At 49.1% G+C, this 14,558-nt stretch overlaps 2 protein-coding genes across 5 annotated transcripts in view; one reads left to right on the top strand and one right to left on the bottom strand.

The window, feature by feature from the left end:
• The first annotated feature begins 238 nt into the window (after window positions 1–238).
• lsm8 (LSM8 homolog, U6 small nuclear RNA associated) lies at window positions 239–2,848 on the top strand. The gene is made up of 4 exons (XM_084448249.1): window positions 239–679; window positions 1,178–1,218; window positions 1,930–2,057; window positions 2,548–2,848. The coding sequence occupies exons 1-4, from the start codon at window positions 649–651 to the stop codon at window positions 2,636–2,638; spliced, it is 291 nt and encodes a 96-aa protein (XP_084304375.1). The 5' UTR covers window positions 239–648; the 3' UTR covers window positions 2,639–2,848.
• Window positions 2,849–3,476: 628 nt separating this feature from the next.
• Window positions 3,477–14,558, bottom strand: part of tymp (thymidine phosphorylase) — a 23,032-nt gene continuing 11,950 nt past the window's right edge. Inside the window, exons 9-11 of one of the 4 annotated variants that reach the window (XR_014630735.1) lie at window positions 13,872–14,012; window positions 4,493–4,888; window positions 3,477–4,406 (exon numbers count right to left, since the gene is read on the bottom strand). Coding sequence is in view for 1 of the 4 variants with exons in the window: in XM_084448077.1 (XP_084304203.1) it covers window positions 4,746–4,888; window positions 13,872–14,012 (284 nt within the window). In the remaining 3 variants the exon portion in view is untranslated. Of the gene's footprint in view, window positions 4,889–13,871; window positions 14,013–14,558 lie in introns of all 4 variants that reach the window. The other 3 variants (XR_014630736.1, XR_014630737.1, XM_084448077.1) reach the window with 3 other exon arrangements.

Raw genomic sequence — 14,558 nt, 5'->3', positions numbered from 1 at the left:
TGCCATACAGTTGTATATGTTAACAGGGTCTAAGGAAGGAATCACCATCTTTGTGATTCAGTGTCAAACAGCATCTGGCTGTAATCAATTCCTGTTGCGTTCCAAGAAACCTGAAACATCCCCAGCAAGGACAAACTGGCGTGTTGTATTCTGTTGTATTCGCATTACATCATTCAAATTAACATAACAAAAAATACATGATCATCATCATCATTGTTCCTTTGTGCCAGCAGTCAAACTCTAGACGCCAGAGCAGCAGTGTTGCAGAGGTGCGCATGTATGTGTGTATTAGACAAATCTGGATGTATGTGCACACATGTATTCCTAGACATATCTATTTATACAGGCTGGATGGATGGATAGATGTATATGCATACATATTATATTCTATACTATACTCTGCATATGCTGTAAGTATGGATGTTTCTTCTTTGAAAGTTATATAAGTCTATCTATCATCGTCATCATCATTATCGAGAGCAGTTCCTATCTCTACAATCATCTAGTCAGGTCTGGTTGCCTGCTGCAGCCTTAAGCGTCGATGCCAGAGCAGATGCGTGTTGTTGTCAGCTGTTGTTCTGCAGCTCCAGCGCCTCCAAGGTGTTATCCCGCCGGATTTAAACCTGTCTTTCATCTGCATCGAGAAACATGTCGACGGCCATCGAGACCTACATCAACCGTATCCTTCTGTTGAACACACGGGGAGCGGACACGCTTCCCTTCACAGCTCGGTGTGTCTGGCGTGCTAGCTGGGGAGCTAACATGGAGCCAGCTAAAGTTAGCTTCCAGGCTAGCCAGCTAAAGTTAGCTTCCAGGCTAGCCAGCTAAAGATAGCTTCCAGGCTAGCCAGCTAAAGATAGCTTCCAGGCTAGCCAGCTAAAGTTAGCTTCCAGGCTAGCCAGCTAAAGTTAGCTTCCAGGCTAGCCAGCTAAAGTTAGCTTCCAGGCTAGCCAGCTAAAGATAGCTTCCAGGCTAGCCAGCTAAAGTTAGCTTCCAGGCTAGCCAGCTAAAGTTAGCTTCCAGGCTAGCCAGCTAAAGTTAGCTTCCAGGCTAGCCAGCTAAAGTTAGCTTCCAGGCTAGCCAGCTAAAGTTAGCTTCCAGGCTAGCCAGCTAAAGTTAGCTTCCAGGCTAGCCAGCTAATCTCTTTCCAAATGTTTCTTAACAGTAAATGTTTCAGGCACGGTGGCTATCATCACCTCCGATGGCAGGATGATTGTGGTGAGTGTTAAGCCGAGTAGAAGTACCAGCTTAGCTAGCTAAGTGAGCTATGCTACATTCATGTTAGCTAAGAGGAGAGAGCTACCTTGCACCTAGGAACGTGTGAAGAACGTAGCTAATGCCAGCCTAGCTAGAGTTAGCTCAGCCCACAGGGCTTGTTAGCCTGGCTCAGCCCACAGGGCTTGTTAGCCTGGCTCAGCCCACAGGGCTTTTTAGCCTGGCTCAGCCCACAGGGCTTGTTAGCCTGGCTCAGCCCACAGGGCTTGTTAGCCTGGCTCAGCCCACAGGGCTTGCTAGCCTGGCTCAGCCCACAGGGCTTGTTAGCCTGGCTCAGCCCACAGGGCTTCCTAGCTCAGCCCACAGGGCTTGTTAGCCTGGCTCAGCCCACAGGGCTTGCTAGCCTGGCTCAGCCCACAGGGCTTGCTAGCCTGGCTCAGCCCACAGCTGTAGTCGGCTTAAAGTCTTCGTGCTCAAGCTCTAGCTTACCTAGCGAATGTTGACATGCTATAGCCACATCCGGCACCACGACGTTTCTGTATGTATATATCTAGTTATACTTGCCAGTTTAACCAATTTGTGAATATTAGCTAGACTGCTGGTTGGCTAACTAAATTGACTGCCTGTGAAGTAGCCAAAACTAGTTACTTGCACCGTACGAATTAATGTTTAGCTGCTTCTAACTTATGTGTGTGTCTGTGTGTGTGTGCGCAGGGAACGCTGAAAGGTTTTGACCAGACCATCAACCTGATCCTGGATGAGAGCCATGAGCGCGTGTTCAGCTCGTCACAGGGTGTGGAGCAGGTGGTGCTGGGCCTCTACATCGTCCGGGGCGACAACGTGTGAGTGTGCTGCTCCTGACCTCTGACCTTTAACACTTACACCGTGTCCTAACTACACGCGACGCGAGCGAGCGTCAGCGACAAAATGCATTCCATTGCTCTGTTTTCTATTGTTATGTCCCAACTGGACGCGAGCGACGCAGCGCGAAGCGGCGCGACGTTTTAACTGCCCTTTTAACGCTCGCCCTGTTCCTATTTTCCTCCTGTCGCTCGCGTTGACAGGCGTTCGTTCGTTAACTGTCTTCAGTTGGGAATATAGACAAATGACGTAACAGAACAGGAAATTTAACGGTTTCAGTTAGGACAGCAAGCATGCGATGTCGCGTTCTGTTGCTCGCGTCGCAAGCAGTTAGGACACGGTGTTAGCCTTGATGTTCTTTCAGAGATGTCACTTAGGTACTTGTAGGTGTGCATCACTTGATACATCAGGCGAGATTGAAACCAAAGTGTGTGTGTGCGCGTGTGTGCGTGTTTTCCTCTGGTGTTGCAGGGCTGTGATTGGAGAGATCGACGAGGAGACAGACTCAACGCTGGACCTGGGCAACATCCGCGCCGAGCCCCTTAACTCTGTGTCCCACTGACCCTTGACCCCTCCTCGCGGTTCTGCGTCCACGCAAGAGCCACCCAGGCCCCAGGGCGTGTCTGCACGATAGACGCTGTCTGCACCATGTGTCCTGAGGCGTGTGTGTTTGTGCGTGCGTGTGAGAGAGAGAGTGTGTGTGAATGAGAGAGAGACTGAGACTGAGTTGAGAGCAGGCTAGTTCTTCCTGCAGCATTCCCATTGGAGTTGATGTCTGAGGGGGGGGGGGGCGTGTCTCTTGGGAGGGGGGTGTCTCTGGGGAGGGGGATGTCTCTGGGGGGGGGGTGTCTCTGGGGAGGGGGGTGTCTCTGGGGAGGGGGGTGTCTCTGGGGGGGGTGTCTCTGGGGAGGGGGGTGTCTCTGGGGAGGGGGATGTCTCTGGGGGGGGGGTGTCTCTGGGGGGGGGGTGTCTCTGGGGAGGGGGGTGTCTCTGGGGAGGGGGGTGTCTCTGGGGGGGGTGTCTCTGGGGAGGGGGGTGTCTCTGGGGAGGGGGGTGTCTCTGGGGGGGTGTCTCTGGGGGGGTGTCTCTGGGGGGGTGTCTCTTGGGAGGGGGGTGTCTCTGGGGGGGGTGTCTCTGGGTGCTCCGGCCCGCCCAGCTTCCCTCCATGACATGGATGTTAGGACTGGGATGGTGTTTTTGTGTTGTGTATTTTTTCATTAATAAACAAGTGTAACTGTTGTGCGTCTCATGGCTCTGACACTGCTGGCCCCAGACCAGGAATTACACACGCGTCTATCCTGTTTACATTACGTCAAATGCATCTGGCTTTTCAATCAGTTCAGCTCATGTGTAAAAAAAAAGATTTGAAAATAAAATAAACAAGGTAGGACAGCCAACGATAATGGTTTTAGACAGATTTATTCAGGTAAATGTTCTCAGTTAAGCTTCTAAATGGTAAAAACTCAATTTGGTGTCTTAGTGCATGGGCATGTTACTGTACTTGGTCATCTCTGATCAGATGTCTGAGAGTGGCCTTATTTCTATATTCAGCCACTAGATGGCACCAGAGTGCTGCTGATCTCTCCATCTGCCTGCCTGCAGCAACACGTGCAGGCCCCTAGTGAACTCTCAATCCCTGTCAGCTGTTGGGATTTGTAGTCCTTTTCTCAGATATGTCTGATCTTCAGCCTCTGCTGCTCGTGCCATGGTTGTGTGGATCTAACCACATGACCTAGGATGCGCCGTAGGAGGGCGGAGGTGCTGCCCTTGAGAGAAGCGTGAAGCTCCATGCTCCGTTGTTCAGGAGAGCACCGTATGTAGTGTGTGTGTACACCTTTTGCATACCTTTTACGGCCTGCTCACACGTTTCCGTTCCGTCAACGTATGGCGGAAGGCGTGTCTGCTGCACGCAACAACAAAATCCCGCCTTGCGATGACGTCTTTCTCCGTCAAGACATCTGATTGGTCAGCAGCTACAGCAACGCATCTGAAAGTTGAACATTTCTCAACTTTCGACGCTAGCAACGCAGGCAACGCACCGGGACAACAACGGAACCAGAATGCCATTCGGCTGCAGCCATTGAAAGTGAATGGCATCCGTCAATGTTGGCGCATCAAACGCAAGCGTGTGAGCGGCCCGTTTGAGAGATGTTACCCTTGGTCCACATATGTGCCCAGTTGAACTTTGAGCTTCGCTGCAGTTTTCTGGGAATGTTTAACACCAGACATTTAACTAGAGTTCAGGGAGTCTGTGATTGTCTGTGTGTGTGTGTACAGTGTGTTACTGAGGCAGGATGGTCTCTGCCACCAGAGTGTGTGTGTGTGTGTTACTGAGGCAGGATGGTCTCTGCCACGAGTGTGTGTGTGTGCGTGTGTGTGTGCGTGTGTGTTACTGAGGCAGGATGGTCTCTACCACCAGAGTGTGTGTGTGTGTGTGTATGTGTGTGTGTTAGTGAGGCAGGATGGTCTCTGCCACCAGAGTGTGTGTGTGTGTGTGTGTGTTACTGAGGCAGGATGGTCTCTACCACCAGAGTGTGTGTGTGTGTGTGTGTTACTGAGGCAGGATGGTCTCTACCACCAGAGTGTGTGTGTGTGTGTGTGTGTGTGTGTGTTACTGAGGCAGGATGGTCTCTACCACCAGCGTGTGTGTGTGTGTGTGTGTGTGTGTGTTACTGAGGCAGGATGGTCTCTACCACCAGCGTGTGTGTGTGATAGTGATCAGGTGGTCCCAGCGTCAGAGCGTCCTGCAGCAGGGATCTCTGGTCAGGGCTCAGAACTGGACTCTCATAGTGGACCCTTAACCAGGACCGCCCTGGGGAGAGAACAACCTGTTAGACACACAACACACACACCACACACACACACAACACACACACCACACACAGTCAGCTGGGGGGGGGGGACAACCTGTTAGACACACACAACACACAGTCAGCTGGGGGGGGGAGACAACCTGTTAAACACTCAACACACACAGTCAGCTGGGGGGGGGGGGACACAACCTGTTAAACACTCAACACACACAGTCAGATGGGGGGGGGGGGGGGGGGGACAACCTGTTAGACACACACAACACACCACACACAGTCAGCTGGGGGGGGGGGGGGGAGACACACACAACACACAGTCAGCTGGGGGGGGGGGGGGACAACCTGTTAAACACAACACACACAGTCAGCTGGGGGGGGGGGGACACAACCTGTTAAACACTCAACACACACAGTCAGATGGGGGGGGGGGGGGGGGGGACAACCTGTTAGACACACACAACACACCACACACAGTCAGCTGGGGGGGGGGGGGGGAGACACACACAACACACAGTCAGCTGGGGGGGGGGGGGGACAACCTGTTAAACACAACACACACAGTCAGCTGGGGGGGGGGGACAACCTGTTAGACACACACAACACACAGTCAGCTGGGGGGGGGGGGGACAACCTGTTAAACACAACACACACAGTCAGCTGGGGGGGGGGACAACCTGTTAGACACACACAACACACACCACACACAGTCAGCTGGGGGGGGGGACAACCTGTTAGACACACACAACACACACCACACACAGTCAGCTGGGGGGGGGGACAACCTGTTAGACACACACAACACACACCACACACAGTCAGCTGGGGGGGGGGACAACCTGTTAGACACACACAACACACACCACACACAGTCAGCTGGGGGGGGGGACAACCTGTTAGACACACACAACACACACAGTCAGCTGGGGGGGGGGGACGACAACCTGTTACACACACACAACACACACCACACAGTCAGCTGGGGGGGGGGGGGGGGACAACCTGTTAAGACACACACAACACACACAGTCAGCTGGGGGGGAACAACCTGTTACACACACACCACACAGTCAGCTTGGGGTAGAACATCCTGTTGGATCAAGGGTGTAGGTTTGCGTATGGATACCAACATTTTGGGAGGCCCAAATTGTCCCTACCAACTTTTAAGCAACCTTGTTCGCATTATCTTTGGAGTGCAGTTATATTAGATCATTTAGATGGCCTTCCCATAGTTTGGAAGGACAGAATTGGCCGTACCATTTTGAGTGAGTTATTTGCATTATGTTCGGAGTTACATAAGACCTTTCCTCCACCGTGAATGTGCCATCCCAGTATTTATTTATTTTTTTAACTCACATTTGATTGGCTCATTTGGCTGAGATAGATTGTTGCATTTTCGCTGGATCTGAAGACCAACAGCCTTACAGACAGACGCTGACAGCCATACAGTTGTGATTCTGACAGCCGTTTAGGGACATCCACCACAATGTCGCCTCCCCCTCTGGATGAGGGATATCAGGAGCTTTTTCTCCGCAACTGTAAGTAACGTTAGCGTTAGCTAGGTTAGCTAGTTACTGGTAAACTAAGTAGCTAACGTTAGGCATTAGCCACATGAAAACCAGCTAGGTTGGTGCTACTGTAGCTAACGTTACCTAAACTAACATCACTTGTCTTTCCCCCTTGGCAGTGTCATAGCTATCATACCATAATACCATAGATGAGTTGAGTAGAGATGAGTTGAGTAGAGATGAGTAGAGATGAGTAGAGTCACCATCTGGCCAGTTTTCACCAGAGGTACTGCACCCAGAGGAGTCAGGTGGAGCCAGAGCTGTAGAGCACATGTTGTGCCATTCTACACAGCTAAGGGTTGAGCTCAGGCATGTCAACCATCAGTGGTTCATCATGAATCATTAAGGCTAGGGTTCATTTGGTCAGCCAAAGGATCAACGATCAAACGTCTCATTAAACGGCTCGTATTCCCCCAGCCTCTGGAATACCCTGCCAGAGGACCTGAGAATGCCTGAGACTCTGGTCACTTTTAAGCAAGATCTTAGAAATAAAATAACATTGACATTACATTTTTTGTTCACTTGGGGAAATGGCCTGTAATCCTTTAGATTTTACACACACACACCCCTGCACACACACTTATACACACACACTCACACCGCTACACACACATGGGCTAAATTGGGATTTATTATGTGGGGAGCAGTTTTGGCGCGGTTGGCATGGATGCGTGCAGTGCTTCATAAATAGCAAATATCAAGCCTTTAATGATGTATGTTTGAGAGGAAATGGCCTGCCTGCCAGTCTTCCTTTGGACAAGCCCAGTAGAGAGGCCTGCCTGCCAGTCTTCCTTTGGACAAGCCCAGTAGAGAGATTCTGCCCAAAATGAAAGGACACTGATGAGCCAACTCCAAGAAAAACAACAGACTCTTCCAAGACAGAGAAAAGAGAACTAGTCCACAGTTTCACTCTGACTGTGACTCTAGAAACAGACAGGGCCTGTGAGGAAATCAACATTGTTCCCAGAAAAGAGAAGAAAAAGAAAACGTTTCCCCACGGTACACCGACCAGCCAGTGAGTCACAGCATGTCTCAAGAGGGGACCATTACCGGATCTACTGGACAGACTATATTATTTTGCTACTCACTAAAGCTCGTTATTATTTCATTACTCACAAACAATATTATTTAATTACTGACAAACCCTGTAAAAAGGTGGGGAAATTCACACGAATCACATTACTAGAGCTTTGCAAGATTGTCATTGGAGTGTAACTCCTTTACCTCATGTTTCGGCCCTTGTTGTGTTATTGACTGACACTAACAACAATGGTTGCCGGTTGAACAAATGTTAAATTATCTTTGCAAAAAGACAGGCATCTATCTTAACATTAGGCTCCTAGTCTTCAACCCTTACTTTGGCAACTGCCAGAACTGTACTCAACCACCTCACACGTTACCAAGGGATGTATCAATGCGCGATGCACAGCACAGAAACAAAATAGGACCATAACAATACATCTCACTTTCTTTGAGTCTTTTAAGACATGTAGCTTAGGCTAATAATGAGACATGAACTTAACATCACTTCTTTACATGCGACATCCAATTAAGCATCACTTCAATAAACACAAACAAACAAACCAGTACTTACTGTACCTGGGTGGTTCATTAGTACATGCTACTGTGACTTGTTCTTTCCCTGTTGAAACAGTCCATTCGCCCATAAACATAGTCCCCATATCTGTCTGGCGGTTCTACCACCCTGCTCCTCCTTCTCATGAGCCCTGGTGGCCCTGGTGCAGTCAGGGAGGAGTGGCTCCCCGGCAGTGACTGGACAGTCCACCTGGGCGTCACTCTCACTGCTTTTCTCCTGGTCATGGTTGAACTGTGCTTGTTCCTCTGGAGGAGCGTCCAGAGCTGGTGGAATGGGTCGAAGGTGATGTCTGTTTCTCCGGACTTGACCTTTGTCTGTCTGTATGATGTACGACCGTGGTGTATTGCATTTCTGCCCGACCGAAGAGGTGTTGGTTCAGCCCCTCTCATCGTCCAGTTTCACTGAAACGCTGGTCCCCGGCCGAAGCTCTTCCAGGGGTCTGACTTTGGGCCTTGTGTTGTAGGCATGACTGTATCCCTGTTTGGCCCTGTTGTCCTTCTGCCGCACCTGCCGGAGGTCTGGCCATGCGGGTTGTAGATTAGCCTCCAGAGGAGGGATAGTGTGGATTTGTCTGCCCATCATTAGTTGTGCTGGACTCACCCCCGTCGCTTGCAGGGGTGCTGCTCGGTAGGACAGCAGCGCCAGGAAAGGATCAGGTGGCCTCAGGATCTGTTTGCTTGTCTGTACGGCTCTCTCGGCCTCGCCGTTGACCTGTGAGTAGTGAGGGCTTGTAGTGATGCAGCAGACATGTTACTGAGATGGGCTATCTCAATATACCTTGAAAAATAGTCCACAAATACAAGGTAGTTACGCTTCTCTAACTGGCCGGTGTCTGGGGCTACCCTCCCCCATGGACGGCTAGGAAGCGGCGTGCAGAAGAGAGGTTCTGTCCCCTGAGTGGCCTTACTGTCCTCTGAGTGGCCTTTCTGTCCCCTGAGTGGCCTTACTGTCCTCTGAGTGGCCTTACTGTCCTCTGAGTGGCCTTTCTGTCCCCTGAGTGGCCTTTCTGTCCCCTGAGTGGCCTTTCTGTCCTCTGAGTGGCCTTACTGTCCTCTGAGCGGGCTTACTGTCCTCTGAGTGGGCTTTCTGTCCTCTGAGCGGCCTTACTGTCCTCTGAGTGGGCTTACTGTCCTCTGAGTGGGCTTACTGTCCTCTGAGTGGGCTTACTGTCCTCTGTGTGGGCTTTCTGTCCTCTGAGTGGGCTTTCTGTCCTCTGAGTGGGCTTTCTGTCCTCTGAGTGGACTTACTGTCCTCTGAGTGGGCTTTCTGTCCTCTGAGTGGGCTTTCTGTCCTCTGAGTGGGCTTTCTGTCCTCTGAGTGGACTTACTGTCCTCTGAGTGGCCTTACTGTCCTCTGAGTGGCCTTACTGTCCTCTGAGTGGGCTAACAGGCCACTCACACTCTTGCGTTTGATGCGCCAACATTGACGGATGCCATTCACTTTCAATGGCTGCAGCCGAATGGCATTCTGGTTCCGTTGTTGTCCCGGTGCGTTGCGTTGCCTGCGTTGCTAGCGTCGAAAATTGAGAAACTTTCAGATGCGTTGCTGGAGCTGCCGACCAATCAGATGTCTTGACGGAGAAAGACGTCATCGCAAGGCGGGATTTTCACATTTTTCGATGCCAAGATGGAGGACAGTCGCTGTTTGTTTGCAGGACATGTACCCAATACCTGCGGGCACCACGTTCACGTTGCCTCAACCACAATGCATAGACGATCGCCACACATTCGACCAGATTAGCATCCATGACAGCACTAAACGAAAAGCTGGGTGGGTTTTCAAAATAGTGCGCGCTAGCAGGTTCGGAGAATCTACTGGCTGTTGTGAGCGCAGTTTCGGACAATGTGATTGGTTGTTGCCATACGTTGACGGACACGCATCAAACGCAAGCTTGTGAGCGCAGTGTTACTGTTGTGGCATTCCCTCCAGGTACTGACTAGGTTCTGTACATCACTGCTTATGCCGGGCCAACAGACGATACACTTTGATCTCTCTCTGCACTTTACAATTCCTAGGTGACCGTCATGTATGCGTTGTAAGATCTCAGCTCTCATGCCCTGGGGGATCACCATCCTGTTATTATACAACACTAGCCATACTGATGTAGTCGGGGGGTCACGGTGAGCATGGAAGGCCTTTGCCTTCAACGGTACGTTGGCAGAGTACTTGGGCCACCCGGCCATCACAAAGCGCTTGACCAACTGCAGAGCAGAGTCCTGCTGAGTTTGCTGTCTGACCTGGTCCAGCTTGCTGGGTGTGATAGGCCACGCCTCCCAGACCGCTTCCTCATAGGCCTCCAGTTCACTGGTCAGCTCTGCTCTGGAATCACCGTCAGATCTGCAACGAGGAGCTCTGTCCCTGGAACATCCTCAGCGGTAGGATCACACCGCATCATACCCAGTAGTAGTCTCTGACATCTCATCAGCACAGAGTCTAGATCTTTGCTATTGATTGAGTGGAATGAGTGGTTTGTGATCACTCAGTAAAGTGAAAGAGTCTAGATCATACAGATATCTACCAAATTGTTCACACGCCCAGACTGCAGCAAGGCACTCTTTTTCAATCTGTGCATCTTGCTTCCCGGCGTCAGTTAAGGTTCTGGAGCTGTATGCTATTGGTCTTAACAGCCCATCATGAATCTGCATCAGTACCCCTCCCAGCCCATCGCATCGGTGCTGACAACAGTGTGTTTAGTTAAATCAAGATAAGCTAACACAGGGATCTCTGTGATGAGTGGTTTTACCTTCTTAAAGGCCTCCTCCTGTGCTGTACCCCAGGTCCACACTGCATCAGACTTAAGCAGGTCGGTCATGGATTTTGTGACCTCAGATAAGTGTGGGAGATATCTCCTAAGGTAGGTGGACCATGCCCAATACTCTCCTGAGCTCAGGCACATTGTTTGGTGGTTGTACTTGAGTGATGGCCTGAACCTGGTCTGGTCTGGGTGGATTCCCTGCTCGTCCAGACAGTGGTCCAGGTAGGTGATCTGACGCAGCACGCGCCTGTGGTGGTTTAGTTTTAACCCTGCAGCTGCTCTTCTCAGAGTTTCCAGTGCGTTCTGGAGCCACTATTTGTGCTGCTCCATGTTCTCTGAATACACCAAGATGGCGTCCATATATGTGACCGCGCCTTCCTGCTCCTTCAGGAGCTCTGCCATTTCGCACTGGAAAATTTCGGTAGCGCTCGTGATTTCAAAAGGGAGCCTCAGCCAATTAAAATAATAACTCCCAAATGGTGTGATTAATGTGGTCAATTTGGCACTGTCTTGGTCTAGGAGTATCTTTCAGAAACCGCCCGCTGCATCTAGCAGGGAAAACACCTTGGGGTTGGCCATCTTAGGCAAGATGTCATCAATCGTGAGGAGCATATATTTCTCCCTTTTAACCTCTTTGTTGATGTTCTTAAAGGGCAATGCTCGTTTTTGACAACCTGGACCTTATTGGAGGCCTGTAGAAGAAATTTAAAATCCAGCGCGAGCCAGTATATCCATGTAATGACGGTGATCGGGGCACCGAGAATGCAGTTTCTCAAAATCTATTTTCGGCCGCTAAACGGTTGTTTTCATCAATCAGATTGCATGAATCGACAGTTGAGATTCCTCAACGCGAGGCATTGTTGTGGTTTTCAAATACGGGGTCTTTAGCCTCTGTAATATGATCTTTACACGCCTTTCCCCACTTGCTCCAGCACGCATGCGCACAGGCCAGCGCGCAGACTGGCTATTCTCCGGCTCACATTCTCTGCGCTACGATCGTTGTTGGTGCCGAGAATATTGTCGTCGTCATTCGTCAGCAACAATCCGATCGTAGCGCAGAGAATGTCTCTCTGACTGTGTTAAACTGGTTCAGAACCTACATCACATCAAAGGGAGAAAGTTCTACGTCGGGCTTGGAGATCATGTGTCTGAGAAACATGACACCTGCTTTGGGGTTGCACAAGGGAGCTGCCTTGGTCCATTACTATTCTCACTATACATGCTGCCACTCGGGGATATCATTAGAGCACAATGTATGTTTTCATAGTTATGCAGATGAGACACAACTGTACATATCTCTTGAACTAAATGATGCTGCAGCTATAAACTCCATTAGTACCTGTCTTCTAGCAATACATAAATGGATGAGCAATGACTTCTTAGCTAAATTAGGACAAAACTGAAATCATATTGATGAGCTCTAAAACAAAAAGAGAAATGCCGTTTAAAAATCTGTGGAAACTGACATCCTGGATTAAATCTGAGGTTACAAGTCTTGGTGTTATCCTAGATTCAGATCTAAGCTTCAAGTCCCATATTAACAAGGTGATGAAAACCTCTGTTTTTCCACCTTAGAAACATAGCTAAAGTAAGAGCATTTATAAATCAAATGGATGCAGAAAAATGTATTCACGCTTTTATTTCAAGCCAACTGGATTATTGTAAAGCACTCTTCACTGTCCTCTCCCCCCCAAAAGAGAGAGACTTCAAAACTCTGCAGCCTGACTATTAACTAAAACCAAGAGGAGAGAGCACATTAGTCTAGTCTTAGCTGCTCTGCATTGGCTTCCAGTAACATGTAGAGTTGACTTTAAGGTCCTCCTCCTAATATACAAAGCCCTTAATGGACGAGGACCGAGCTACATTGCTAACTCCCTTATCAACTACATGCCTTCAAGAACACCGCGATCATCCCCTGCTGGTTTACTAGAAGTTCCCAGCAGCAGTCTGAAGAGGATCAGGACTGCAGCCTTAGTCAATTATGGCCCAAAGCTATGGAACACAATACCTATAGATATCAGAGAAGCCAACTCGCTGAATAGTTTTAAAACAAAGCTAAAAACGTATCTCATCACGTTAGCTTTTAAAGCAATACATCGCGATATTTGGACCTTTACAAACATGTCTGGTGCTAATCCTCCAATTAGATTTAATAAAAGTAAGCTGAATCATCCAAACAGTCTACTCAGAAAGATAATACATTCATTACCTTTTAAAACTCGAGCAAAACATTCAGTCGAAGTGCGCACGCGCAACATTGTGCTTAAACAACACAGTAGTAGCTAACTATTCCGGCGTCTATGGATATCATGCCTTTTTTAGCTCAATGATATCATGGTGGAGTTGAGAAAACTGAAGCGAAACATTATGGAGGAAGCTAGAAAAAGAAAAAGACAATCTGATAACGTTATGACAGTACGACAGTGCACTTACTCGCAGAGCCTGTGGGGGCGCAGTTCTGAGAAAACACTATGTATTGCTTTAACTAGCTCCTTTTGGACTTGTGGGCTACTGCACTTTTCTTTCTTTTTTAATGTACATTTTATTTTGTTTTATCATCTTATTTTCCTGATTTTTGTTTAATTTATGTCTATATTATGTGAAGCACTCTGTGCATACACACTCTGTTGTAAAGCACTTTGAGGTACATTTATTTGTATGAAAGGTGCTATACAAATAAAGTGTATTATTATTATTATTATTATTATTATTATTATTATTATTATTATATACAAGATTAAAGCCTTTTCTCCAGGGTGGCTACAGTTGCAGCCCCCCACCTTTTATATATATTTTTATATGATCACGTGATCTCTCTCCAGTTAGAGAAACAGCATGTGAGATCACAATGGTGAACATGAAATGCCTGCATTCCTTTAACAATAAAGGAATTATTGTTAAAAAATTAACAATAAATTACATGCTGATGATGTGCCGGGGCTGAGCCCTGGATGATGGCGTTCGGGAGCCTTGTGCCGGGGCTGAGCCCTGGATAGCCTCGACCCAATTCAACCGCTGCACTTACACACACCTCTACACACACACACACACGAACATACGGCACTCACCTTTCTCTACCTGCTGTCCTGTAGATACCAGAAGCTCCGCCCCCACACTGTGGTTGATTGGCTCGCCGGCCTTTGAGCGTCCTGCCCCCAGGCTGTGAAGCACCTCAGCCAGGACCATCCCATCTATGTCCAGCACTGTCCCTACACACACACACACACACACACACACACATCAGGACCATCCCATCTATGTCCAGCACTGTCCCTACACACTAGTGTTGTCAAAAATATCGATTTTTCGATTCATATCGATTCTGAATATTTAAAACAGTTTCAATACTAATTTCTCGCAATATCGATATTTTCCACACTATCGATACCAGCTGGCTTTCTCGCTCTCTCTCCTACAGCGAGTTGTTGACACACAGGCACACACACACAGGCACACACACACAGGCACACACACGCTGCTGCTCTGCACACATGGCCCCGCCCCCTCCCCCTCCCCCTCACAGACCTGTCTGGTCTAATCCTCTCACTCGCTCCGAAGAGCCTCCGCGACTCGTGGATAAAGAAAACAGCAGAAGTGCTGTTTGGAAGGACTTCGGGTTTGAAGCAAATGTCGAAAAAAAAGCTAAAGATGCCACGAAGCCCATTTGCAAGCGTTGTTCCAGAGTAGTGCCACGAAAGGTGCAAACACAACGAATTTAGCAAAACACCTGAAGGACCGACACGCGGATCTCTATA

The sequence above is a fragment of the Borostomias antarcticus genome (assembly GCF_949987555.1).
Source record: "Borostomias antarcticus genome assembly, chromosome: 13".
Taxonomy (NCBI): domain Eukaryota; kingdom Metazoa; phylum Chordata; class Actinopteri; order Stomiiformes; family Stomiidae; genus Borostomias; species Borostomias antarcticus.
The sequence above is the reverse complement of the archived record's forward strand: the minus strand, read 5'-3'. Positions and strand labels throughout refer to the sequence as shown.

Bases quoted from the DNA above. Each gene is read 5' to 3' on its own strand.
- lsm8 (XM_084448249.1), top strand. From the start codon at position 649: ATGTCGACGGCCATCGAGACCTACATCAACC. The intron at 1,219-1,929 runs GTGAGTGTTAAG...GTGTGTGCGCAG, and splicing joins CCGATGGCAGGATGATTGTG to GGAACGCTGAAAGGTTTTGA. The intron at 2,058-2,547 runs GTGAGTGTGCTG...CTGGTGTTGCAG, and splicing joins ATCGTCCGGGGCGACAACGT to GGCTGTGATTGGAGAGATCG.